This window comes from Rattus norvegicus, chromosome 16, assembly GCF_021556685.1.
Source record: "Rattus norvegicus strain SHRSP/BbbUtx chromosome 16, alternate assembly SHRSP_T2T, whole genome shotgun sequence".
In the NCBI taxonomy this organism is placed as follows: domain Eukaryota; kingdom Metazoa; phylum Chordata; class Mammalia; order Rodentia; family Muridae; genus Rattus; species Rattus norvegicus.
The window spans coordinates 6,948,530-6,975,569 of record NC_141549.1 but is presented as its reverse complement, the minus strand read 5'-3'; the positions used below and the strand labels follow the sequence as shown (position 1 = coordinate 6,975,569).

General features: G+C 47.7%; 1 protein-coding gene across 31 annotated transcripts in view; it reads right to left on the bottom strand.

Annotated features, from left to right (window-relative positions):
• Positions 1-309: 309 nt before the first annotated feature.
• Positions 310-27,040, bottom strand: part of Btd (biotinidase) — a 31,047-nt gene continuing 4,316 nt past the window's right edge. For 4 of the 31 annotated variants that reach the window (NM_001437025.1, NM_001437024.1, NM_001437027.1 and 1 more), the window contains 4 exon segments: positions 310-1,779; positions 2,647-2,796; positions 6,466-6,724; positions 7,040-7,401. In NM_001437025.1, the coding sequence (NP_001423954.1) occupies positions 607-1,779; positions 2,647-2,796; positions 6,466-6,708 (1,566 nt within the window). In that variant the 5' untranslated portion in view covers positions 6,709-6,724; positions 7,040-7,401 and the 3' untranslated portion in view covers positions 310-606. 31 annotated transcript variants of the gene reach the window in all.

The following is a 27,040-nucleotide window of genomic DNA, read 5'->3' as shown; positions in this document are numbered from 1 at the left end:
CGCCCACACGCCCATCTACTGACAGCAAGGCAGCTGTGAGAAAGGCCTCTCTTCTATTTTGAAAAGCTGTTCCTAGGACTACATTTCTGACACTGCTAGTGGCTCTGGCATTGCCACCTCCTCTGGATAGAGTTCCTGCTGGCCAGAATAGGGACAATCACCTCAGCAGCCTTTATGCGGCTTTGCTTTGAGAATGCATTTCTTAGCACGGAATGTGTTAGGGCTTGGGGGAACATCCACAAGGCGTCTCTAGCTTAGCAATGAAATATGCAAAACAAGACAAAGGAAAACCATCTAGTATCCCGTGGGTTTGTAGAATGGCAGCTGATGTTTATTTTTTTTTTTTTGGCTTAGTCTTTAAAACCAATTGTGTAGTAGTGGTAAGAGGGTGTGGCTTGAAAAAGAATAATGTGAATAGAAAATACCAGAAAATATCTCAGTCATTATGTAGAAAGGAAGGAGGAACTGCCTCTCCCATCTTCTTACAGTTCCCCAGGGTGGGATCCAGTGCCACAGGGGCGGGGCGGTTTTCCCAGTGTTTGGGATCTGTGGGCCGTGGGAAGGCAAGGCCAGCCTGCAGAGCCCAACCTGCTGACCACAGTTTTCCTAATTCCTCTCATACAACCGCCCATAGAGAGCTGCCGTCACCAGGCCGGAGGACAGTCCCCTCTTCCTCAAGAAATAGTGGTCGCTCTCCCACCCGAGCTGGTCAGGGGTGTCTAGGGTCATCCCCGAGGTGAGAAATAAAGGGAAGACATACAAGGTGCTGAAGTTCCCCCACAGATGAAAGTCAAACAAGCCCTCGGCCTCCGAGATCTCCTGCCCGCAGGTTTCAAAGCCAGGGCCCCCGCACTTGACCAGGGCACAGGCTTGAACGTAGTAGGTACCGTGCACTGTGTGGAGTCCGTCAAAGACACCCAGGGCATATAGCTCTTTGGACAGGGCGGGCCTCTCGAAAAGTAAGTGGCAACAGAGACTGTTGGAGCACACCTGGAGGTGGCCTTCCTTTCCCCAGACGGGGACCAGGGTGAAATTGTCATACATCATCTCCGAGTGGAAGGTAGGTGGTGCGTTCAGGTTCCACTTGGCAGCCTCGTCGCAGCGCACTTCCTGGGCATCCTTCTCACAGTACGGATCCCCAGACAAGACTTTTAAGAACTTCCTATGGGACGGATCCATTTCACTAGTTGTATTCTCTGTCCCAACGAGGCCCTGTGGGTTTGTGGCTACCCGGGCAATTATAAGGTGACCTTCGGGGTCGTCCATGTTATGGTACCAAAAGGACTTCAGAGGGGTGTGTATGCCACTGCCCGTCATCCCCAGAGTCGGGTGGTGGATGTTAGCTGCCAGAACGGTGACGCCGAAGGCGGTGGCGAATGCTTTCTGGATTTCAATGGCTGCCAAGAGCGGCAGCTGGTTCATCCAGGCTGTGGGGTACGCAATGTGCTTTACCTCAAAGTCTCTGAGGAGCCGGACCGCGGGGTCAAAGAACAGGATATCAAAGCAAGTGAACATACCGAACTTGCCCGCGAACGGCGTATCAAAGGTGGTGAGGTCCACGTCAGCAGGGCTATCGAAGGCTTCCTCAAAGTACAGGTTGTGCTTACGGTAGCGGCCGACGAGGGTTCCGTTGTCACTGAACGCGACGTTTGTGTTAAACTGGTATCTCCCGTCCTGCGGGCACCCAGGGTCGCTGCCGAGGCAAGGCTGTTTTGTCCCAAGATTGGCCACCAAGAACATCTTTCCCTTGATGGCCATGCAACTCAGGCGCTGGAGGACCTGGGGTGGGCAATGCATACAAGAGATGAGTTTAAATCCTGCCTTTTGTGGGGAGCATTTTTGATAAAAATTTTCGATAAAAAAAAAAAGCCCCGCACTGTGTCTATAATATATAAGCAGCTGTCACAAGTCAGTGAGGAAAAGCTTCGAGAACATACAAAGGATCTATCTGCACAGGTGGCTCACAGGACAAATATAAGAAGCACCGGGACCCCTGCTTAGACTCAAGAGTGACGACTGGACGGAAATCAGAGTGAGATGTTTGTCACCTCTGTCAGAACCGCCGAGGCTCCAGGGAGGGGTCCACCTTGTGTTGACCCAAGGGTAGAAAAACAGGCTCATAAACTAGTGCTGGAGATATAGAATGCACGATGAACACCTTTAATCTCTAAATTTAGCATTTAAAAATATACTGTGTGTAATTTGGAAAATTCCGTTGCCAAGGGTTTTACGGGAAAACTTGAAATAGTGAGAGTTAAAAAGAAGGTAGCATATCTCCTATAAGACAGGATGCTGGCAAGGGTTAGGTTAAAAAAAGAAGAAGAAGAAAAGGAAAGGAAAGAAAAGAAAAAGAAAAGGAAAGAAAAGACACAGCACAGCATTGCTGGAAGGCTCTGGCGTGGGATGAAGCCAGGCAGTGTGAACTTTTTTTTTTTTTAACGACTTGTTTACTATATTTCGATTAGTGTGGCTCCTGTGTAACTCATCAATGAAAGATCTGCGTAATGTCCCTTATCAGCACGGGGCCTGGGGAGTTTGGGTTTGGTGGTTTGGCTCCCAGAGCCTCCTTCAAACCTCAGGCAGCACGCGCGGTGGCTCTGGGCCACGGACCTGGTTTCCGCTCAGTCTGCTGGACTCCTCACCTACCTCCGTGTCATTGAAGCGAAAGGGCTCCAGACACGGGTTCCAACTGACCAGCCTGGGAGATGGCATCAAGTCCAAGAATGGGTAAACGGATGTTCTTGTGAAGTTGAATCCGTGGATACCGTCTTCTGGGAACACTATAATGTGCGCACCCTGGAAGCAAAAAGAGGGTGGCATGAGGTGAGGGGAGCACGTGTCCTTCACGGCCAAACATCAGCAAGCTGACTGACCAGGGCTTTAAAGATGGTGGCTTGACTCAGCTCAGATAGAAAGGCTTGTTCTCAGGTCATCAGCTGACTGCCCAAGTGCAGGACAATGGCCCCACGTTTCCGTGTCCTCTAGGAAGACCCATGAGCACGCGTGCTTGAATGGAGGAATGGGCTGCATTGCTGAAGGCCCGCCCACAGGGCTCACTGAGTGAACAGTTCTCTCTCTCTCTCTCTCTCTCTCTCTCTCTCTCTCTCTCTCTCTCTCTCTCTCCCTCCCTCCCTCCCTCCCTCCCTCCCTCCCTCCCTCTCTCTCTCTCTCTCTCTCTCTCTCTCTCTCTCTCTCTCTCTCTGGTTTACAGTGGAAGCTGAGCCAATTGTGAAGCACGTAAAACACTGGGCCTATTCACAGATGGGACGTCTTCAGTCCAGCGGATTTCATCCGCTCCCCCACATCTAAGTCAGTTGGGAAACTTCAGGGGGAAACACCGATGTGGGCCCCATCCATAAAACGGCTGACTGGAATGTGGGTGAGTCCTGGCTGCACTTTTTGTTTAGAGAGGATTCCGCTGAGCAGTCCCAGTAGTGACTCTGGGGGCCATGGATGAGTACCAAGTGTGCTGAACTAAGGGAGTCGTCCCTTTAGGGGCTCTGGCTGTGCTATAGGTTTCTCCCCACACTGGGCTCCCTGCGCCATCTACAGCAACCTAGGGAGAGAGAGGCAAACAGGACTGCCCTCAGCTCTCCCTTTGCACCCCACTCTGCTGGGGCTCTCCAGTTCTGGGAATTAAAATGCCAAGCCTAGAACATTGACCCAATGCAGAGGGCGCAGGCATCGGGCAATAACGCCTACTCCCTCAGTGCAACGCGACATTATTTAGGGTTTCCCCCTTCTGGTTATCAAGCTCCAAACTCTCCACCCTGCCCCCTTTGCGTGCACGCATGCGCGCGCTCACACCGCCTAATACAAAGGTGCTTTTGTTAGCATTTTGCTTGTTCTTTTCCCTCTGTGTATCTGGGTACACGCGAGATGATGTGTTGTGTGGCGTGTGTCTTTCCTATAGAGAACGATCAGAGATACCATCTGTCATGGCCACCCCGTATGTAAGACACCACCGTTCCTCCTCTACTGATCAAGTGAATCCAACCTCTGTGATAAAAAAAGATGCAGCAGGTTAGCCCTTCCTGATTAGCAGGCTCCCTTCAGTTGGGCGACCTGACTGTGTACAGAATGGGCCTCTGTTGGATTGTTACTTAGAAGAGCACTGTGGGAGGCGGAGGCGGAGGGCCCTGAGCTCAAAGCCCGGCTAGCTAACAGATGACATTGTGTTTCAAAACCAAATCCAAAACAAAGGTCTTCACACTGAAAGCTACATCTGTGCCTAGCATCGAATTCCCCCAAAGCCAATGCTGGGCCGACAGGCAACGGTTCAATCCCTCGAATTCCCACCACTGTCTAACGCGTTAAATAAAAATGTTCATTCTGTATTTGCCTGAGTCACACCTTTGACTTCTTGAAAATTATATTTGGAGAGAGCTTTCCCTCTATTCGGGAAGGTAAAAGCCTTGAAGGGCATCTGATGGAGCCTCTTCACTTACATCCACACACTGCACTCTATTACCTCAGCCGTGGCCTGGCAGGAGATCAGAAACTCCTGAAGAACGAAGGCCACCAACCCTGGGAAGGGGCCGTCTGATTCATCTCCCCTCAGTGCCATGGGAACAGTACCTCATTTGGTGTGTGAAGAGCTCCTGCCCTAGGTGAGTCTGATATGAGACCCTGTGCCCACAGACACAGCCGAGGTGCTGAGGCACCTGACAGCACAGAAGCACCCCTGTGAGCAGCTGGCATGACTCACGGAAGCGTCTATGCAAGCTCTAAGCAGGGGACTCGGTGAGTCACGGTGGACAGATGGAGAAGCCAGAAGAGGTGACGCTGAGGGTTCTGAGGTGGCACTGTGCCACTGACACCGGCACCACAGGACCTGCCCTTGTCTGGGTCAGTGCTGGTAGGGGACCCGAAGGTGCAGCTGGGATTTATTTTACGCAGACTTCAGCAGGGACATAAATGGGACAAGTATCAAATGTATGAATGCTGCCAGCGAAGATCCCTGAATAGCCCATCAGGCTCAGGTGAGAAGGCTTGCGCAGGTTGTCTGCTGACTGACTGCCCAAGTGCAGAAGGACAGCACGTGGCTCTGTGTGTAAAGGAACAGGAGTCATAAGTGCCTTGGAAATGTGGTGTGATGTCACTGTCAGAAGTGTCCTGGGAAGGACATCTGAAATAAGAGAAGCTGAGAGAAGCTTGCCCCCCACCCTGGTCACACAGCATCGGAATTGTGGACCACAGTTCTAAGCAGGAAGCCTGGAGAGCCTGAAGAGGCCTGGAAGCTGAGGCTTTTTTGGGGGGGGGGGGGAGAGGGGGGCAACGACGCTTTCACCCGGTGCCCAAAAGAGGGAACTCAGCTACTTTTCTGAGCTCAAGGTCAGAACTATGAAAAGAAAAGAAAAGAAAAGAAAAGAAAAGAGAAGAAACCTTCCCACAGTTACACAATGAAACACGTGGACCTGGGAAAACTGAAGGTGTTCCAAGAGAGGAGCGCCATCCATCAGGAGTGCTGGACCATACACAATGACTAACTCAGGATTTTAAAAACGCACCAAGACGAGGTAGCTGTGTGGTTTCAGGTCATGCGTTGAGGGGGTGGGGGTAATGGGACCGACTGGCATGGCCAGGTCTATGCCAGCAGCTGAGAAGTTTGGCTCGCTGGCCATTCAGCCCAGTAGGCCTTCTGCAAGCAGCAGGCTTAGTGGGGCCCCGCCCACAGGGAGGAAGCCCAGACTCCCTTGGTCCCAGGCTTCCCAACCCCACAGCTTCTTATGAGAGCAGCACTTCCTGCCCTGTCCCAGGGGAGCCTATACTCCACCCCACCCTTCCTGGCTGGCAGAAGAGGAAAGACAGTCGAGCAGGAAGCTCTTAGGAAGGTGTGGGCCTGGGGTCCTATTCTGTCTGGACTAAGGGCTCCCCATCTGGATGAAGTGCAGACAGACATGTGCAGACAGACAGCCTTTGTTTTGTGGGCTCTCTCAAGTTCCCATAAGCTTTGAATGCCTTTTCAGTACATGGAGTTCCCTGTGCTCAAGGGCTTTCAAGGTTGTTTGTTTGTCTTTCTGAATATCGGAACCCCCCACACACAACCCCCCCAGGGATGGGCTTTGAAAATACCCACTGCATCCATTCTGGATCAGTTGGCTACAGCCCCAGCCCCGCACCCCAGCTCTTGTTTATAATTTGCTGTTGATACCCAGGAAAAGGCACATGAATCAGTGAACTAGGCACTGACTGCTTCTCCAACATGGACCAAACACTCCGCGGGGACACCTTGCTTCACATGCCAGTTCCGGCTCTGGGGGCCAGGGGCGGGGCCTGATTTAACCAGCTGCCACGTATGGCTGGTCCACCGACTAACTTTTGAGTAGCAAGATGTCAGCCAGCCATCTGCAAGCTGACCCGATTTCTCAGGAGGATCTTGGGAGCCTGGGGTTTTTTTCCTCACTCAGAGCTGCTGGCTCTGCGAGCCCTGAGCCCGGCTCAGGACCAGAAAGCTGCTCTTGCCTTCTGGGCTGCAGCCATCACTTGCTGTTCATAGACGTCGAGGTTCTGCTTCATGAGCTCCAGGGCCTGCTGGCGGCTGCTGAGCTCCAGGGGGTTTGGGCTCAGGACCGATCGGTGTTCGTACACGGCAGCCACGTAGTACTCAGCCTCGCCGTGCTCCAGGGAGGCTGAGCAGACGCCCAACGCAAGCGCAGAACAGCCGAGGAGGAAGACGAGCGCATGCGCAGTGCGGGCTCCAGACATAATGCAGACCGTAAATCTGAAATGAACCGGCAAAGAGAGAAGAGCTGAATAAGGAAGGTTGCCAAGGACAGCCTTTCGCAGCTGTGATTTATTAATCCTGGCAATTACACTCGCCCGCAGCGATGCTGGGGCTCAAAGAGTTTGTTTCATGTCCCTAATAAAAGCCCGTGTGTTTCTCTCCAAACACGTAGCGCTGCGTTTCAAACGGCTCGCTGTGTTAATAGACTGGCTTCAGAACATTTCCAAAACAGACTCGGTGTTTGCCTCAGTGTTCTAACGCGGCATGCAGGAAGCCTGCAGTGCGTCACTGCCTTGCTAGTCAGGCACCTACCCTGCGCCGCAGGAACTGGGCTGAAATTTGGACACAATTCTGCGATATATTTGATGATGCTTTGCTCGAGTCTTCTTACATACATAGCATTGCAGGTCAGCCCTCTAGGACAGCCGCGATGGTCCTGAGGCTCCCGAACGCAGGGCAGCTTCCTAGCCGATATTCTTCAGTTTTTATTTGGGGCGGTTTGGAATTCTAGCATCTGCTGTGTCACCCACAGGGCAGCCATAAAGAAGTCTCCCTGTCAGAGTCCCGCACACGGCTTTCACTGTTTTCTGCTTTGTCTGCTACTCCGAATCACTTGCTTAAGGACGTACCGCTTTGGAAAGAAAATCCTTCTCATAGTGGTAACATGGGATTTTCTAGAAAATAAATCGGAATTTTCGTAGTGAGTAGACTCTACTTAGCATGAGAAAGTAGACACAAGTAAGTTACATTTCTGTATCCCCCTCCATCCCCAGACACAAGTAAGTTATATTTCTGTATCCCCTCTCCTTCCACCCGAGAAATAGAAACATTTACGACAAACAACTGTGTGTGTTACTGACTGAGGTCACATCTATGCACCACCATGCCTGCAGGGCTAGGATCTGAAAGCCACCCGGGCCTCCTGACTAAAGCCCCTCCCCTGGCACAGAAATTGATCAGGCAGTGGACCGCAGCCAGGCAGCTGCCCCGTGGAGACAGACGGGCTGACAAGCGCCCAGGAATCTCGGTTCAATACCAAGGTAACTGATAAACCAAGGAATCCCATTGCTGTTCTTTTTTTTTTTTTTTAATTTATTTATTTTATGTATATAGGTACACTGTAGCTGTCCTCAGACACACCAGAAGAGGCCATCAGATCTCATTACAGATGGTTGTGAGCCACCATGTGGTTGCTGGGATTTGAACTCAGGACCTCTGGAAGAGCAGTCAGTGCTCTTAACCGCTGAGCCATCTCTCCAGCCCCCCATTGCTGTTCTTTAAGGAGAAAATAGCGCCGCCCTGGCCCAAAATAACATCTGTCCAAACTTCAACCCAAGACGCCTATGTTTGCAATTCCCAAACAAACTCCACAGGCTACTGGGAGTTCTGTGTATTTAGCTAAAAAAGTTCCAGAATCAACCCGTAATTATTTCAGCAACAGAATAGACCTAGAGATCCTCATTCAGAACCCTTCAACAGCAAACGCTCCTCGGGAGGAGCCTTCTCCCTCCCACCCCTCATCGCACACTGCTTCTTGTCTCCCTCGGGGATAAATGTACCCATACAAAGACCAGGGCTTGCTGCCACTCATCTGGACCCTGTAAGCAATGTTCCGTGGTAAGAACAAGGGGCCTTTGAGCAAGCAGTCATGAGTTTTGGAATGTTAACAAAAGTATAATTGATAAGCTTTCTTATTGGAACTTTGTCTCTAAAGACACCAAGGAATAATTTTAAGCGACTCAAAAAAAAAAAAAAAAAACCAAAAAAAAAAAAAAAAACAACAAAAAAACCCCCAACAAAACAAAACAAACGACTTTGCATCCCACTTTGAAAGGATGCTAATGGGAGGTAGTCTGGGTAACGTCACAGTCCTAGTGACAACACTTTTAAAGTCCAAGGTTGGTGGCCTCTTGAGGAGCTGAGGTAGAGACACGTGGGGCAGGCGTTGGTAGGAGCAAGGCAGGACTCCTGGGCTAGGAAGACCATTCATGGGTCTCTGCATGTGCACCAGGGGTGGGACAAGACTCAGGGTCTCACATAGGCCAGCCTAGGGCTCTACCACTGAGGCTGAGCCCTGCCCTAGGATACAAATCACCTAGCTCTAAGAACATGCAATCCAGCAAAACAAGGCACAGCAGAGCCAGCAAGAGGCCGCATTCCTTTCTATTTTCAGAAAATAAAGTCTGTATGATTTGTGGGAAGAATCCAGTAAGAAAGATCTAAGTGGCAATCATTCGTGTACGTGAGTGTGTGTGTGTGTGTGTGTGTGCACGCACGCATGTGCACATCAATAATTAGACACTATGCACATTTAACCACATATCCATGCTTGAAAGATTCGGGCTTAATGGGGAAGGAGAGAATGAGTAACTGTAACAAAAATAGCTTCAGGAATTCGCCCTTCCCAAACAGCGGTGAAGCAGGAGACATTTTCACTAAGGCTGTGAGGCCGGCTTTCCCTCCGCACTTGGCGTCTCACAGACAGTCTGGGACCAACCTAACAAGGACACTGAAGGGCTCAGCAGCAGCAGAGGGTCTCCATCTTAAAGCGACAGGCCTGGGGACTAGGAATGTAGCTCAGCTGACAAGAGTGTTAGCCTGACACAGAGCCCTGGCTTTAACCAGCACCCCCCCCCAAAACCACACACACACACACACACACACACACACACACACACTCACACACATACACACACACATACACACACACTCACACACACATACACACAAACACATACACTCGCATACGCATACACATACACACACTCACACACACATACACATGCATATACATACACACACATACTCACACACACACACTCACACACACACATACACACACAAACACATACACACACATACACATACACATACACACACATACACACACACTCACACACACACATACACATACACACACAAACACACACATACACACACATACATACACATACACACACAAACACATACACACACATACACACACATACACACACACATACTCACACACACATACACATACACACATACATACACATACACACACAAACACATACACATACACACACATACACACACACACACACACACACACACACACACACACACCAGGCCTGGTAGTACATGGCTATAATCCCAACACCCGAGGAATAGAAGCAGGAGAATCATTAGCTCAAGGTCATGGGGCTGGGGAGATGGCTTGGTAAGTAAGCTAGATCTAAATTCTGACCCCTGGCATCCACAGAAAAGCCAGGACTTTGTGGGGTAGAGACAGGTGGATCTTGAGGACTTACCAGTCAATCAGTCTCACCACTGACCCAAGGTCCAGTAAGAGTCTGTTTCCAAAAAAAAAAAAAAAAAGAAGAGAGTAGAATGGTAGAAGAAGACTCCAGATGCTAACCTCTGGCCACCAAGACACACATATGGGCACATGCATCTATATACACCACACACACACACACACACAAAACAACAATAACAACAAAAACAAAGGAAATTTAAGGTCATCCTACACAGAGGCTGGAGCCCAGCATGTGTGAGGGAGGGAAGAAGGGAGGAAGGGAGGAAGGGAGGGAGCGGGTAAGGGAGTGAGGGGGTGAGGGAGTGAGGAGGTAAGGGAGGGAGAGAAGGAGGGAGGGAGGACAGGAGGGATCAGCATGTTCAGATATGTGTAGGTGAGAGTTTCTAGGCGCTGGCTCATAACCATGTGTACAGGGACACAAGGGTCCCTGGAACAAGGGGCTCTGGGGTCAAGGAGTTCTTGGAAACCCAAAAAGGTCAGGACCTTGACCCTAAGCCCAACATGGTGGTAACAGTCCTTTTACTGAAGGAACACGAGAGACTGAAGAGAGACCTGGGCCAATACCAGCTGTAGAAACAAGGTATCTGCCTTCTGTGGGTGTGCTCTGCTCTGAGACAGGGCCTGGCTCCGAGGCACTGCACTTCTAGGAAGATACTCAAGTCAGACATCCATATTCTAGCCGACTGAGCCAGGCCCAGGCACATGTCAGAAAGGCTGCAGCGAGCAAACAGGGTCTCTTGGAGCTCATCCCAGTGTACGGGAGGCTGGGTGCAGAGCAAGCAGCATGGCAGACAGCAGCAGGAGCAAAGGAGAAGCCAGCCCTGAGAGTGGGAACCATTTTCAGTGTGAGGAAATGGGTACCATTTTCATCAGTGTGAGGAAGGTGATGCTGACAGAGACGTGGGTGTGCAGAGGTGGGTGTGTGATGGCACAGGAAGTCAGGAGGAGGAGCATCCATGCAGAGGGACTGAGGCAGGAGCATGCCTCTCCATTCCAGAAATGGCCAGGGGAGCAGTGGTGGCTGGAGCACAGGAGGCAGGTGGGAAATGGTGGCTGGTGGGATTACAGGAAGACAAGCAGAGTCTAGTCAATGGCCTGAAGTCCTCCACCCACACCCCATCAGAAGGGTTAGGCAGAATTATGACCTGGTTACTGTTTTCATTTGGAAATGAATCACGACATAAAGAGATGTCACTGTGTGTCAAGTTGACAAGTGGTGGACTAGTTATGACTAATCTTGGTTGTCAACTTGACTACATCTGGAATCAACTAAAATCCAAGCTGCTAGACACTCCTTCCTTCGAGGGATTCTCTTAGTCAGATTATTTGAAGCTGGAAGATCTACCCTCTATCTGGGCCCCACCTCCTGGTGACAGCCCACGTACATAGACATTATAGACATGGAGGAAGGAAACTGCCTTTCCCCCACTGGCCCCCACTCTAAGTGGCGGGTTCACTTGTCCTGTTGCTGATGGCGTTAAATCCAAATTCTTCAGGACAGTGTACACTGAAAACCACCACAGTCCAGGGATCCTCTAGGACCCCAGCCTCAGACTGGGATGGCAGAGATAGCCAGCCCCGTGGGCTGGACAATGACCGGATTCTTGCCTTTCTATTGTGAGGCAGCCATTGTTGCGTTATCTGGATGACAGCCTGGAAGCTGAAAAGGTCATGTGTAGGAAAACACAGCAGGACAATCAGTGTTGATGGGAATTTTCGGCTGAACCCACAAGGAACAATAAGTAACATTGTCCAGTCCTCCGAGGTACGCCGGTAAACTGTGGCTTCACTTTTCCGATGATAGGCAGAAACATCTCTGCACTGTGCTTGGGCAGGGGCTAAGTTCTGCTTTACCAACTAGAAAAACTTGTCTTAAGCCAAAAGAGAAATCCAACAGTCGTGATACGTTAACCTAAATGTTGTCTTTCTCTCTCTCAAATGGGGAATACCTTCACAATTTAAGTAGAATAAAACCTCCTGGACTAAGGGTGCAGCTTCATGGTACAGGATTGGGCACCATGTGCAGGACTCTAGGTCCAGGTTCACTACTGTAAGTATCTTCCTGCTGTGTCACAGGATTTAAGGTGAGGACGGTCTTTGTACCATTGTATGGGAAAACAACAAACAACAAACAAACAAAAAACCCAGCTGGCTGATTTTGCAGGTGTGACTGCCACCTGGTGGACAAACTGAGAATAACACCAATGGGCGTTTGAGGCAATAGCAATGGCTTTTGTTTTTTATTCCTTCCCTTCCCTTTCCACTTCTAATATCTCGCAACATTTGGCAACATTTGGCCGGTGTGCTGGGACACACCTAGCATCTCCCGGGAAGGCTGGCCTAAGAGGATGTGTGCTGCTAATGAATGGGGGAAGCTCCAGCCCGTTGTGCGCTCTGTTCTAGGCAGTTCTAGGTCATTGATAGTCTAAGACAGGAGAAAGCCAGTAGCATTCAAGCTAGTGAGGATCCGAGCACTTCCCTCTCAGCTCTAGATTGTGGGTGTGATACTCCTGCCTTACCTGTCGGCTATACTGAACTGTGGCCTGGAACTGTAAGCCCGATACACTCATTCCTGCCAGAAGTCACTTTGGGTCAGGGTGTCTTAGCAGGCACAGACACAGAACAAAGCCAGTCGGTTAACAGACATGGTGCTCACCTTAGCCAGGCCCGGAACACCCTCAGATAAACAACGCTACCGTGTTCACTCCAGAGTCCCTGATTAAAAACACACAAAGTAGGCCAGCAGAGCACATCGAATTCCCCGAGAAGTCACCCAGCCTTATTCTACCCAGCATAATGTTTTTCTCGAGTACATTGGAGTTCACAGAAAGCACGAGGAAGGAAGTCCAAAGCTGACTGTGGCCAAGCGGTCAGGAGAGTCCACAGTGCGGCACCCCCAGATAGCTACTCTTCTGTAATGCTCGAAGCTCCCAAGACCCATCACTGAATCCACCAAACGCCAGGAATAGTGTTATATAATCCCAGCCATTCAGGAGGCTGGGGCAAGAGGAGAACCTCATTCAAGACCAATCTGGGCAACATGTTGCGCGAATTCATTTTAAATAAAATTATTTGGGGGTTGGGGATTTAGCTCAGTGGTAGAGCGCTTGCCTAGCAAGCACAAGGTCCTGGGTTCGGTCCCCAGCTCCAAAGAAAAAAATTATTTGAAGTGAGCCTTAATAGGCGTCAATAGGGAATCGTTTTGGGAGTGTGTGTGGAAATTTCCCCTCCATTACCCTGTTGAACTCATTAAAATTAAAGTCATAAGAACCACCCTCTAAAAGACCAGAAGGCTGCAACACAACAGGCTTAGATCCACCGGTCAGCCTTGTCTGGGAAGATGAACTCAGAAGACAGACAACAGGAAAGCCGACCTTTCCTGTTAAATGCACGGTGGGCACCAATCTCTAGGTGAACAATGGATCTGTCAGGTAGAACCAAACGCCTTCGCCAGTGCTCCCGGGCTCCTGCCTGTGATCTCAAGAGTGAGGAGTGAAGACCAGAAGCAGGCAGTAGGTGATAATAATACCAGAGAATCCCAACTCTCACATCCACATGATGTCCGTCATAGGACAGTCTAAGAAACACTACCAGAGCGATGGCAGGGAGTGTGGAAGAGACTGAAACAAGAAGGCCAAAGCGAGAGGCCTATGGGCCACATGCAAACCCTTCTCCATTGAAAAGCTGAGGGGGGACATATTGGAAAAGGTCACTAGGTTCAGGAAGAGAGGCCAGACAAACTCACGGTCTTGATGCGGTCAGTTCCTAGATCAGGAGTAGGAGGAGGCCTGTGACACAGCACTGTGTGGGACATAGGCACTCCACCATGAGAGAAGCTGGTGGTGTTCAGTCAGAGGGCAGAGCGTGATGAAAATGGCAGCCCCCTGCCCAGGCCTATGTATCTGATCAGCAGTAAAGAGCCGTGAGAACGTGTGGTACCTGCACCCCAGCCTGAGAGGCACCAGGCTTTCTGTCTGGCTGATGTGGTCAAGTGGGGAATTATGTGGGTAGCTTCCACTGTCTTGTGCATCCCAGAGTCTTGGCAGGACAGGCATGTGGCTGAACCTCCTAAATCCTGCTGCTTTACCAAGTTTGAAGGACCAGGTCCTGCAGACCTGGGGCATGCCGTGGGCGCTGGGGATACACTGGGAAGGGGGGTTTTGGTCTCTCCCAGGAAAGCTATAGGCTCCACACATCTTAGCATCAACTTCAAAGCTGAGGAAGGCATTGTAGTTCCTTCCTGGGTTGGAGAGCGATTACCCTTTAGCTAGAAAGGGACTTAAGCCACCGGCAGGGTTTCACCCACATCTGCCTTTGAAAACGCCCACGCAGCCTTTTTATGCTGTGCTCAAAAAAGGGGAGGAAAGGTCGACTAAATAAGCAAACCAGGGATGACTAAAGAACGATTTGGAAATGAGCTCAAACACCTGGTGACCCGTACAAACAAACCACTCCTAACTCGGAATTAGTAGATCATAAATTAGAATTCGGCATCAGAAATTTGGAACAAACGTCTAAGAGTTGAAGCAGTTAAAATGATGAAAACAATCTATATGCAAAATATAGACATCCAGCCAGCACTTAAAGCTCACACCTTTAACCTCGACAGCAAGGCGGAGGCGGCTGGATCTCTTCCAGTTCCAGGGCTAGCCTGGTCTACAGAGTGAGTTCAAAGACAGCTAGGGCTATGTAGAGAGACCCTGTCTTGAAAAACCAAAAGCATTTTTAAAAAGGCAACATTTAAACAGACAATGATGGAAGACAGATCTTAACAAGAAAGTGAATCATAAACGCTTCAAAAGCCTTTGAACTCACCTATACAACAGAAATTCAAACGGGCACCTTCTCAAATTTTAAGTCTAGAAAAAAAACTAAGGCAAGCAAGTCAAGAGCTAATGGTGCTATCTTAGGGGCATGAACAAGTCTGAGAATTCGTATTGTGAGTCACAGTTTGCTCTGGGACTTGATCTTAGGAAGTCATTCAAATGAAGTCTGAGGTGCTGGAGCGAAAACATCTGTGGGCATGAATAAAACGCGCTTTCAAGTTTCGATAGACGGGAGTTTAAAACCAGCCCGGATCCTTGTAATACGATAAGGCCCTACAACTAAGCGTTCGTTCCTTCACCTGTGAGGTGAAGGCCAAGCTCTGATGGAGTGCTCAGTATTCAATGCACTGACATGGCTGATCTGGATGTCGGCCTACAGGTGACTCCCCTAGGCTCCGAAAGGACTTACGTCATTACGCCATTACGCCATTACGCCATTACGCAGCACTGCCACTCCAGTGCTCTCTCTGTGTGTCTGTTCCCCGGTGTGCCTGGCGGGTCTCTCTTTCCCCGTTTCTGTCCTTCTCTGCCCCCAATGGCTCTGCCTCTGTCTGTCTGTCTGTCTGTCTGTCTGTCTGTCTGTCTGTCTGTCGTCTACATGTCCATTTGTCTGCCTCTACCCTTTCCCAGGTCTTTACTCCGTTCCCCTTCCACCAATAACCCCCCTTTAAAGCACATCAGTTGCACGGTGCCGTTACTCAGGGCACACCTCGGCATGGGCCCACCGGGTACCCTCGCCGCTTTATATTTCGTAGCACTGGATGGAGATCGTGTCTAACAGAGGAACGTGACGAGCAGAACGAAACACAGTAGGAATAAAGTCATGGAAAAACCCACGTCAGCCGTACAGAACAGGATGCAGACGTTTCAAGCGGAACTAAGAAGACCTTGACAATGAAATGTGCTTAGTGTATACACTAACGGGGATAGCTGTGTACGCTGTTGACAAAGACTGGGAAGGGTGGGAGCACGCGGGTTATTTTATGGTGATTTACAATGTTTCGTTTTGTCTTGAAACAGCCTCTAGATATACTGAGGAGGCTGGTTTTGAACTTACAGTGATCCTCCTGCCTCTGCTTCCTGTGCCAGGATTACTTAAAACACTTCCTTAGCTGAGCACATTGGTTCATACTTTTTTTTTTTTTTTTTTTGGTTCTTTTTTTCGGAGCTGGGGACCGAACCCAGGGCCTTGCGCTTCCTAAGCAAGCGCTTTACCACTGAGCTAAATCCCCAACCCCGGTTCATACTTTTAATCCCAGCACTGGGGAGGCAGAGGCAGGTGGGCACCATGATTTTGAAGCCAGCCTGGTCTACATAGAGAGAACCTATCTTTAAAAATAAAAAATGTGGGGGCTGGGGATTTAGCTCAGTGGTAGAGCGCTTACCTAGGAAGCGCAAGGCCCTGGGTTCGGTCCCCAGCTCCGAAAAAAAGAACTAATAAATAAATAAATAAATAAATAAATAAAAATAAAAATAAAAAATGTGGGGTTGGGGATTTAGCTCAGTGGTAGAGCGCTTGCCTAGGAAGCGCAAGGCCCTGGGTTCGGTCCCCAGCTCCGAAAAAAAGAACCAATAAATAAATAAATAAATAATAAAAAATGTGGGGTTGGGGATTTAGCTCAGTGGTAGAGCGCTTGCCTAGGAAGCGCAAGGCCCTGGGTTCGGTCCCCAGCTCCGAAAAAAAGAACCAAATAATAATAATAATAATAATAATAATAATAATAATAATAATAATAATAAATAATAAATGTTCTCTTCAACGTTACACTATTTTTCTAATAAATCAAAACTATTTAAAAAAAATAGCATAGAGTTCAAGGTTCTAGTTTGGGCCACAGAAAGCACAGATACTGTGACTTTGGCCTAACATGAGCCGGACAAACTGGGGCTCAGGGTTTCTTCAGCTACGGCAGAGAACTGAACCCCTGGAGCCGACCACTGCCTGAAGATACTGAGGAGCAGAAACCTCCTTGGCCCCCAGAACCTGGCAGGGAGCCTAACCTGTAATTGAGGCCTGCAGGAGGCTCAGAATGGTGAGGTTGAGACATCAGACCAGGGGCCAGTGTGAGTTTGCCTCTAGGAGTTCTACTGATTTTCACAAAGATTAGAGAACCCCCTGCCTCTCCCGCCAGGGTCAGGGGGGAAAGTAGCCAGAGGTTCTGCTCTTCAGCAGGCCCACCCTGGTAAGAAATCGCCTTATCAGAGCTTAACCTCGGAGGTTTTATCTGAGCCTAACTGATTTGGGGGAAGAGACATGCTAACTTCAGCCCTCTCCAGCTTCCTCATGCTTCTTCACATTAGCTCCTTCTGGCCATCCCACCTCATCTGGTGGGAGAGCCCTATGCATGGATGAAGCCCCCAGTTCAAGGTCAAAGGCACAAGGATACAGACAACGCGTGGTGTAACTGTCAACTCTAGGGCACCTCTCTTGGTACTGTGACAGGGCAAGACAGTGCAGAAACTCTTCTGCCTTGTGTTCTTGCTGTGGGCAGTTTAGACTGGGCTAGAATTTGATCTTCTTGATGGTAAGCCCTGTGGGAAATTACCCAACCCTATTCTAGGAACCCTTGGTCAAGATGTTCCAGATATATGCTAGCTTCCTTTAAACTGCCTGTGGAGACGTCCTCGGCAGCTACTCATACAGCCTATCTTCTGATAAACTGTTTGCTGGGACAAAACCTCCCCCTGCAACTGCTGACAGAGATATCAGATATCTCTGCCTTTAAAAACCCAGTGTTCCAAACACTTGCCCCTGCAGTTGGGTCCCAAACACCTGAGTGTAGTCCCAGCCGGCTGTCGACAGAGCGTCTGAGCGATATCCCTGGAGGGCTCCCCGTAATGCCACCTCTTTACTAACTGCCTGGTTACAGCACCTGCTTGCTTTACCAGAACACACTGTCATCTCTCAGCAGCAACAGCGACAACAAATTACAGGGACACTAAAAAGTCAAACCGAAGCTCAAAGAGACAGCGAAGACCAGAATGGCGTTATAATAACTGTGACAACCAGGTTTAGGGCTCTACTGAGGGAAAATAGACACTGAGGACAAGAGACGGATATATAAGCAAATGAGGGAAATTCTAAGAACATATTTAAAAAGTGATGAGATGGAAACAAACAAAACCCCTACTTTAACAGAAATGAAGACTCCCTTTGATCCATGCTCAGTAGGGCAGACGTGGCTGAGAGCGTCTTTCACCCTTATCTGGCTAAAGCAACTTCAAATAAAAGGTCTTAAGAAGCCAAGAAAGGGAGGATTGCCAGGGTAAGGCAAACACAGGCTTACAGCAAGACTGTCTCAAAACAAACAAACAAACAAACAAACAAACGAACGATCTGGAGAGGAACTGAGTGGTGCTCAAAGCCACCGCCAAGAACTCAGATTGTGTATTTGCACATTCCCTTCCTGTCGCTGTTCAGAGAGGGGGTGCGACCTTGATGAAGGAAATCTGTCATTTAAGGAGTGGACCTTGGAGAGTTCATCATCGCCTACTGCTTCCTGTTTGCCTCCCCCGCTTTGTCTTTGTGGTTGAAGATTGGACGGCTCAGCTTCCTGCTCCAGATGTCTGACTCCCTATGGACTCTTTAAAACTGAGAGCCAAAATAACTTTTCTATAAGTTGCTTTGGTATTGTGTGTGTGTGTGTGTGTGTGTGTGTGTGTGTGTGTGTGTGTGTGTATGTATGTTTAATCACAGCAATAGAAAAGTAAGTACGACACAGCCGGACAAGGAGAGTTGAATGCCCGACAGTTGCCTTTGGACAGCAGGGAGCCCATGTAGCAGTCGGTGGCCCCACCTTGTGGTAACGAGTCAGCCCTGTTACCTCTGGATTACAGCAGAGATTGGCAGCCAAGATCTCACACTGGACAACTGTCTGGTCTCGGGAGCAGCCTTTCTTACTGCTGTGTGTACCTGAGGCCAAGTGAACTGAGCTCTGGGCTCAGGTCTGCTAGACCACTGGACTTCCATAGCCTTTCCTTCCTGTCAGGAATGCCCACAACCACAGCATCCATTACCAAAGACGGTCTGCGGATACAACAGATCGAGTACATCCTACTGTAAACTGCAGGCTCCGGAGGATGGCAGGCCTATGCGGGCTCATCAGCTGAACCCAGTGCACACACTTTGGCCCCGGATGCTGGCCCCTAATGACGAATCAGGACAGTGGACGCAGGACGACTGTTTTTCTGTTCCATTTTGCTATGAGCCTAGAAATTTCTCTCTTTTTTTTTTTTTGGTTCTTTTTTTTCGGAGCTGGGGACCGAACCCAGGGCCTTGCGCTTCCTAGGTAAGCGCTCTACCACTGAGCTAAATCCCCAGCCCCTAGAAATTTCTCTTAAATAAAGCCTTTGAAATATAAAGTAAGTTAGAAATTAGAAACCAGAATGGTGACATAAGACCGACATTCCCCAGTCTTGGTATCTAAGAAGTCTGATAGTCAGAGACAGTCTCAGAAAAGAATCTTAGGGTTGCAGTGAGATCTGGGCACCTGGCTAAGAAGACGTGAGGAATTATTCCTTCCCTGCAAAGAAGGAAAACACAAACACCTGCCTGTCTGGAAAAGTATCTGCCTGGACCTGCAAACTCTTTTTTACCTCATGTTGGACTCTGATTAGAAAAATAAACACAGGTTGGAGAGATGGGTCAGTGGTTAAGAGCACCCGACTACTCTTCCAGAGGTCCTGAGTTCAATTCCCAGCAACCACATGGTGGCTCTCATCTGTAAAGAGATCCGATGCCCTCCTCTGGTGTATCTGAAGACAGCTACAGTGTACTCATATATAATAAATAAATCTTTAAAAAAAAAAGAAAAATAAACACCATCAGCGTCCCACCCCACCACCCCAAAAGAAAGGGAGAGCATCTTCCAAGCTGGTCCCTCAGAAGGAATCCATTTCTAACCTGAACATGGATAACGAGGGGGGACCAGGGCCAGAATGCTTTTGGTAAGAACACGGACAGGTATGCTGGGAACCACAGACCATGGCTGTCACCTGTGAGAACCAGGGAGACCCCTTTCCCTAGACACCCTCTAAAGGCAGCTCGGCCTTGGGATTCTGACCACACAGGAAACAAGGACATCTAACAAGACAGACCAATGCTTAGTCGGCAAACCCTCAGCCCCTTTTGCAGCATAAACAGTGTGAGGAAGCACTATAGAGAGCATGTGTGCACTCGTGACTTCCAGTCTGCCAGCACTGGGCCTTTACCCTCCAGCCAATCATCACTGGACTCTCCGTGTTAATAAGTTTCAATGAACCTTGTGTCTGAGTATTGTCTTTGGTCTCTGGGTCTCTCAGCAGCCTGCCCATGTGCCATGCAAAGTTTGGCTATGGGCACCACACTCGAGAGACATTACGACCAAGGCTATTGTTTACACTGAGTTTGGAATTCAAATTTTTACAGTATACACGACCCAGGTAACAGGATAAAGGAGTACCAAGTGCTGAAGATGTCCATGGTCCTGAGAGGCAGGGAAAAGCCAGTCCACATTCCCTCTATAGGAACTCTTGACCCAGGCAATTCAGGACAGCCATGCGACTAGAGTCAACACAAAATTATAAAACACTCAAAGAAATTATTACTCATGAGCTAAGAAAAACATCCAGCAAAATGGGACCAGTGAATTCAGATGACCGTAATGGAAGTGAAGATGGTCTAGTTCATTAATTTCAACCAAAGCAGCACCCAGTGGGCTCTAGAGTGCACCAAGGACTAAGATTCTGGCAAGTAAAGTCAGATGGAGAGGTCCCTAAAACACGAGAATTAGAGCAGCCAACAAATAATGCTTAAGACAGCACAAGGGGCTGCAGAGGCACGCAGGGGTCAAGACCACTTGCACCCACACGGCTGCTAACTCTGTAACTCCAGTTCCAGGGGATCTGATGCCCTCTTCTGACCTCCTTGGGTACTGCATGCATGAGGTACACATATTCAGGCAAAACACATAAAATAATATTTAAAAAGTAAATCTTTCAATTAAAAATATATATTTTAATATATATTATAATATATATTTAATATAGATTTATATATATATATATTATATATATATATATCCCAGAAATGACAGGAACAAAGAATGAGGGTAGGAGACAGGGTCAGTCTATTCGGCATCCCACACTATTCCTGAGAAGCAGTAAATACAGAAAGTGATAAACACGGGCATAATAGCCTCAAGTTCGATAATGAAATGCAAAATAATAAAGTCAGCATAAGGAAGAAGAACACTAGGGCTACCGCAGTATTGTGAGACTGTGGATCTCTGAGGATTTTAAGAAGGAAACACAGAGGCTCTCATGGGAATACAATGATCTTTTGTTACTTGGGGTCATCCTCATGGCTCAACGGGGGTGGGGGTGGGAAGCTGTGGCAACCCAAAGTTCACTTCACAAAACCCAATTAAAGGCGGAAGGAGAGGACCAATCTCAGGGGCTGGTCTCAGAATATCCACACATGTGCCTGGCATGGGCTGTCCCCACCCCACAGCATCTTTTAATTTGAAAAAAATGATACAGTGATTTTTTTTTTACAGTGATCGGAACCATAGTGAACTTCTCAATATCAGAGAAAGAAGTGAGATTATCTTCAAAGTGCTCAGAGAAGGTAATTATCAACAGAGCCTTGTTTATCTCCCACGAAAACTCTGCCAACAAACCCAAGCAGCACAGCAGGAACTCACTCTGAAAGGAGTAAACAAAAGTCCAAAGATGCTTTGAAAAACACAGTAAGAAAAGAAATATAAGATTACTCATCAGAAAATTCCCTAAGCACAGTAAGAAGTGTAACTAATGTTGCCATGAATGAAGACAAAGTAACAATGAATGAAGACAAAGTAACAATGAATGAAGACAAAGTAACAATGAATGAAGACAAAGTAACAATGAATGAATATAAAGTAACAATTTCTTGTTTTATATTTTAAAAAACAACAGCACAAAATAGACAAGAGACTAAAACATTAAAGGGAAGAGGAAGAGGAAGGGAAAAAAGAGACTGAAGAAGAAAAGGGAAGGGAGGGGAAACAGAGAGAAAGGAGAACAGAACAGAAATGTAGCCTAATTTTAAAAGTAGGGAAAAAATAAGGCCAGAGAAACAGCATGGTAGGTAAAGTGGCTGTGGCAAGCGTGAGGACCCAAGTTCAGATCCCAGCACCCACCTAAGCGTATGTTGCTGTGCATCATACCCCAGTACTGACGGGTGGAGACGAGTACCCCAGTACTGATGGGTGGAGAGGGGCCGATTCCAGGTGCTTCCTGGCCAGCCAGTCTAGCTGAATCTGCAAGTTCCGGGCTCAGCAAGAGATTATGGGTAGTAATAGAGGTAGATACCTGATACCCCTAATGTCTACCTCTGGCCTTCGAAAATGAACTGTGTTGTCTCCCCCAACCCCACCCATTAAGACAAATATAGAAAAGTCAAAGGAACTAGATGATATTGTAAATAAAGTAAACAATAGAAATGTTCAAGAATTAGAAACATGAGCACCATGAAAGGGAATAAAGACCTAAGAAGGAAAAATGATCTGTAAGGACGACAACTGGGTAAGCTCCAATGAAAGTGTGGCAGGAGATCCAGGAAAACAAAGGGGCTGTGTGGTGGGCACGCCATCGGGGCCTCCCTGTATAATCATGTGTGGTGGATACCATACCAGGGACCGCACTGTATAAGCAAGCCTCTTTTCCTTTGGGTGCACACAGACGTGACGTTTTGCTTCTAGCCAACAATGAATGAAACTTTAAGGGACTTCACCATTCAATTGAAGTCCCATGCCAGTCAATTCTGCTCATCCAAAGAGACCGTCCCAGATGCACCAAGTGGAAAGGCCTTTAAGAGAAGGCAGATGCTTTTAAAGTGACACATTCCAGATGTCCTTAAGTAAGCAAGTCACCGTGAATCCTAAGGCTGTAAGGAAAGTTGTTTTTCCAATGGTAGAGTTTGGAACTCGGGCTGACACCTCATCCACAGCCTGGAAAGCAAGAGACGAAACAGGTCCAAAGCCCTGCTCACACTCCAACCCACATAAACATTCAGAGGATAAATGGGTCTTATTTTAATCTGTATAGTGAGTGCAAAGACAATTTTTAATACCATAAATACTGCATAACAGATCAGAGAAAAATATTTAAGGATATAACTGAAGAACGTTCTCCAGGAACACAAGCAGATTCAAGTGACCAAAACAAGATGGCAAAACTCAAGAAAGGAAGACGATGCCTAGGAAAGGTCTTTCTACCAAAGATAAAGAACATTTGGGGGCTAAATTAAAAGATCAAAGGCATTTTTGTTTGCTTTGGTTTGTGAGACATGGCGTCTCTATGTAGCCAAGGCTAGCCTCAAACTCATACACCTCCGGGCTAGGATTGTAGGCTTGCAACACTAGACTTAGCTAGAGACAATTTCTTACAAAGATTGATTTAATTGCATAGGTATGGGTATTTTGTTTGCACAAATGCACCACATGTGTGCAGTGTCCTAGGAGACCAGAAGATGGCGTCAGATCCCCCTGGGACTGGAGTTACGGATGGTCATAAGCCACCATGTGGGTGCTAAGAAGAAAACCCAGGTCCTCTGGAAGAGCAGCGAGTGCTCGTAACCATGGAGCCATCTCTCCAGCCCTGCAAAAGGCATTTTTAAGGGCAAAAAGTCAGACTGTTCTCACACTTTATCACAGTAACATCAATGTTAGCAAAAGTCCACAGAATCATTTCTAAAACAGAAAATAGGACTTAGAACTGTTATAGGATGCTAAGATTTGGCTGGTAATGGGTTTGGAGATGTAAGAACTTGGGAGTATTAGTCTCATCGGTTTGATCAGACTTTCTTCTTTAAAAAAAAAGTGTACTGCAGCTTAAGTTCTGCAGAGCAGGAAGTGGATGCAAAAACTACAGCAGGAGCGTCAGGTATAAATTAAACACAAGGACTCTGTTTATAGAGCAGCATGCGAATGTTGAAAACTTGGCAATGCAGGCCTGAGGAAACCAGCCAGAGGTCCCGAGAGTGAGGGAAAGGAAACTGAACATTATCAGCTAGCCTGATTATGGAGAAAATGGAGAAATTTAAAAATAAGCAATAATAAAGAGGAAATAATACATACAGAAAAGGGAAAATAATGAAGAATTTTAGCTAAAATGAGGAATCTCCTAGAAAATCTCCAGCAATTGGAAGGCTGAGGCAGTACAATTGCGGGGAGTTCCAGGTCAGCATGGGCTGCTAGGTACTGAGTTCCAGAGCCTGGGCTATACCCACACAGTAAGGTCCTTCTCACATCCAAAACAAGCCCCCCTCGCGCGCGCGCGCACACACACACACACACACACACACACACACACACACACACACACACACACGCGGCACGTAAAATTCAGAAAAAAACTAAGATGAGGCAAGGACCAAAGAAACGACAGTTAGGAAACAAGCACTACCCGCAGCCTGTCACGGTCCCATCATCCCCTGTCCTACAACCAAAGCCTCATCTTCCAATCTCAGAATAGGACCAGAAGGTTCCAAGAGGGATTCTATGAAGCAATTGAGCAAACGGATGCTACCGGGGGCATCCCAGGATACACTAGGGCTTTCTTCTCATGAGGGATTCCACCAAGATCCTTCTCTCTCCACATTGCTGCCCTTGACACGTGTGCAGGATTACCTTGTGGTGGGAACTCTAGGTACCACGTGGTACAGACGCAGGATGGTACTCCCAGCTCCCTGCCTGGCAACCTCTACAGTTACACGGAAGGCTGGCCAAGGTAAACTGCTGGGCCATCTTTGAGTAAAATCATTGTTTTGCCAGATACAGGAAGCCCAGTTAGAACCGAGTCTCACATAACAGATGTTAAGAGCACCTTTATACTGAACGAACCCACTGCTAATCAAAAGCGGAACTTCAGGCTTTGATTTTCCTTTGTTAAATCTGACAAACCTTCCTTTGTTAAATCTGACAAACCTTCCCCATAAATGCTCACACAATTGTAAGCCTGGCTTTTTTCTTTTTTCTTTTTCTTTTTTTTAAGATTTATTTATGTACTTGAGTACACTGCTGCTCACCAGACAAGGGCATCAGACCCCATTACAGATGGTTGTGAGCCACCATGTGGTTGCTGGGAATGGAACTCAGGATCTCAGGAAGAGCAGTCAGTGCTCTTAACCGCTGAGCCATCTCTCCAGCCCCAACCCTGACTTTTAAAAGAACCGCTTCTGCATTTTTAAAAACAGCTGTTACCCACTATACATTAATTTTGGTGTTTGAAATTTAATGTTTTGAAAAAATATGAGATGTTTTACGTGCCTCGTCTATAGGTTCTTCTTCCTCTCTATTTTCTTAAAACTAATAGAGAAGACGGTCTGTCAAGTGCCTGCCATGCACTCACGAGGACCCGAGCTCAGATCTCCAGTGGCTGTGGGCTGAAGCGGTGAAGGGGGGGAGGGGGGTAATCTAACACTGCGGGAAAGGGAGGCTGCACCCAAACTAGCTGAATCGATGAGCTGCGGGTTCAGGAGAGTCCACATGTCAAAAAACAAGGTGAAGAGCAATGGAGAAAGACATTCAACATCTACCTCAACACACAACTGCATAGTCCACACAAATATGTGCATAACACGCATGCGCGCGCGCGCGCGCGCACACACACACACACACACACACACACACACACACACACACACACAGCAGAAGCCAGGCATGGACGCTCAGATCTGCAATCCCAGCACCTGGGAAGCTAAGCCAGGAGGATTGTAAGGTCCAGGCCCACCTCAGCTACATAGAGAAATCTTGTCTTAACAAAACAAAACTATGAACACATTGTCAAAACAGACAAATACAACTATATGATATAAGTATTAGATGAGGAAAATAATAGAAAGTTTTATTTGGTGTAATATATATATTATACATAGAATATATATGTGGAAATAGACTATATATATGTGTGTATATATATATGATTTTAATTAGAAATGTACCTCACAGGCTCATGTATTTGTACACTTGACCCCTGTTGATGGTACTATTTGAGGAGGTTATGGTACCTTTAGGAGGTGGAGTCTTTCCAAAAGGAATATGTCACTGGGGGTGGCTTTAAGGGCTAATGGCCTCACTCCATTTCCTGCATATGGTAACCCACCCTCTCTTTTTCTCCCCTCATCCCCCTTCCCATGCTGTTCGAAATGTGATCAGCCATCAGCCAGCTTCCTGGTCCTGCTACCCTGCCACGTTGGCCTCTATTCCTCTGGCACTGTAAATGCTCTTCTTTTTTGAAGTCACTTTTTGTTACAGTATCTTATAGCAACAGAAAAGTAATACACATATGAAACTTGGCATGATCTAAAGGGATAAAATGTATCTAAAGGACTAAGATAAAGGAGCTGTTGCAAACGGTGCTTGAACAACTATCATCACAAAAGGACTATTATACAAGCAATCGCTTAGTTCCCTATTTGCTCATAACGTAATGAACCCAGAGTCTGGTCTAAGTCCAGCCATGTAACTCATGGGACACGACCAAACGAACAAAGGCTTACACAATGGGTCTTGGTCCAGTTTACACATGAAGAAACGAGGTGTCTAGATAGTGAGAGATACCTGTTTCAGTGGCAGGTATGCCAAATGCCCAGGATGGCAAACTTGTTTGTCAACTGCCAGTGTAAGAGTAATCTAGGTGACAAGCAAATGACCAGAGACCCATGAATGAGCCCAACTAGGATAGTGACAAAAACAAAAACAAACGAAAACACTACATTTCCAACCAATAGAGAAAATGGAAGTTCTCACATAATGATGACATGACGTTCTTATGGCTTTGGAGAACAATTTGACAACCTCTGATAAAACTGCTCCATTCCCGTATTATACACAGGAACTCTCACATAGGTGACAAACATACGTTCAGAGCATATTATTCATACCCCGAAAAGTAAGTAACCTAACCGTCTGCTCCTGTTTGAACATGTTCCCTTAGATCATGTGTTGGAACCCTCAACACAGCCATGCTGGAAGGTGGGTCTCCTGGGAGACGTCTGAACCACCCATCTTCATGAATACTTTTGCTGTAGGGAGGAATTAGCCATCTCTAGTTTGGCCTGCTGTTTCTCTTCTTCATATATCTGCTGGCCTCTCTGCTCTGAGGTCCTCACCAAAAACAGATGCTAGCAATGGGCTCTTAGACTTCTGAGCTGCTAGACAAGTG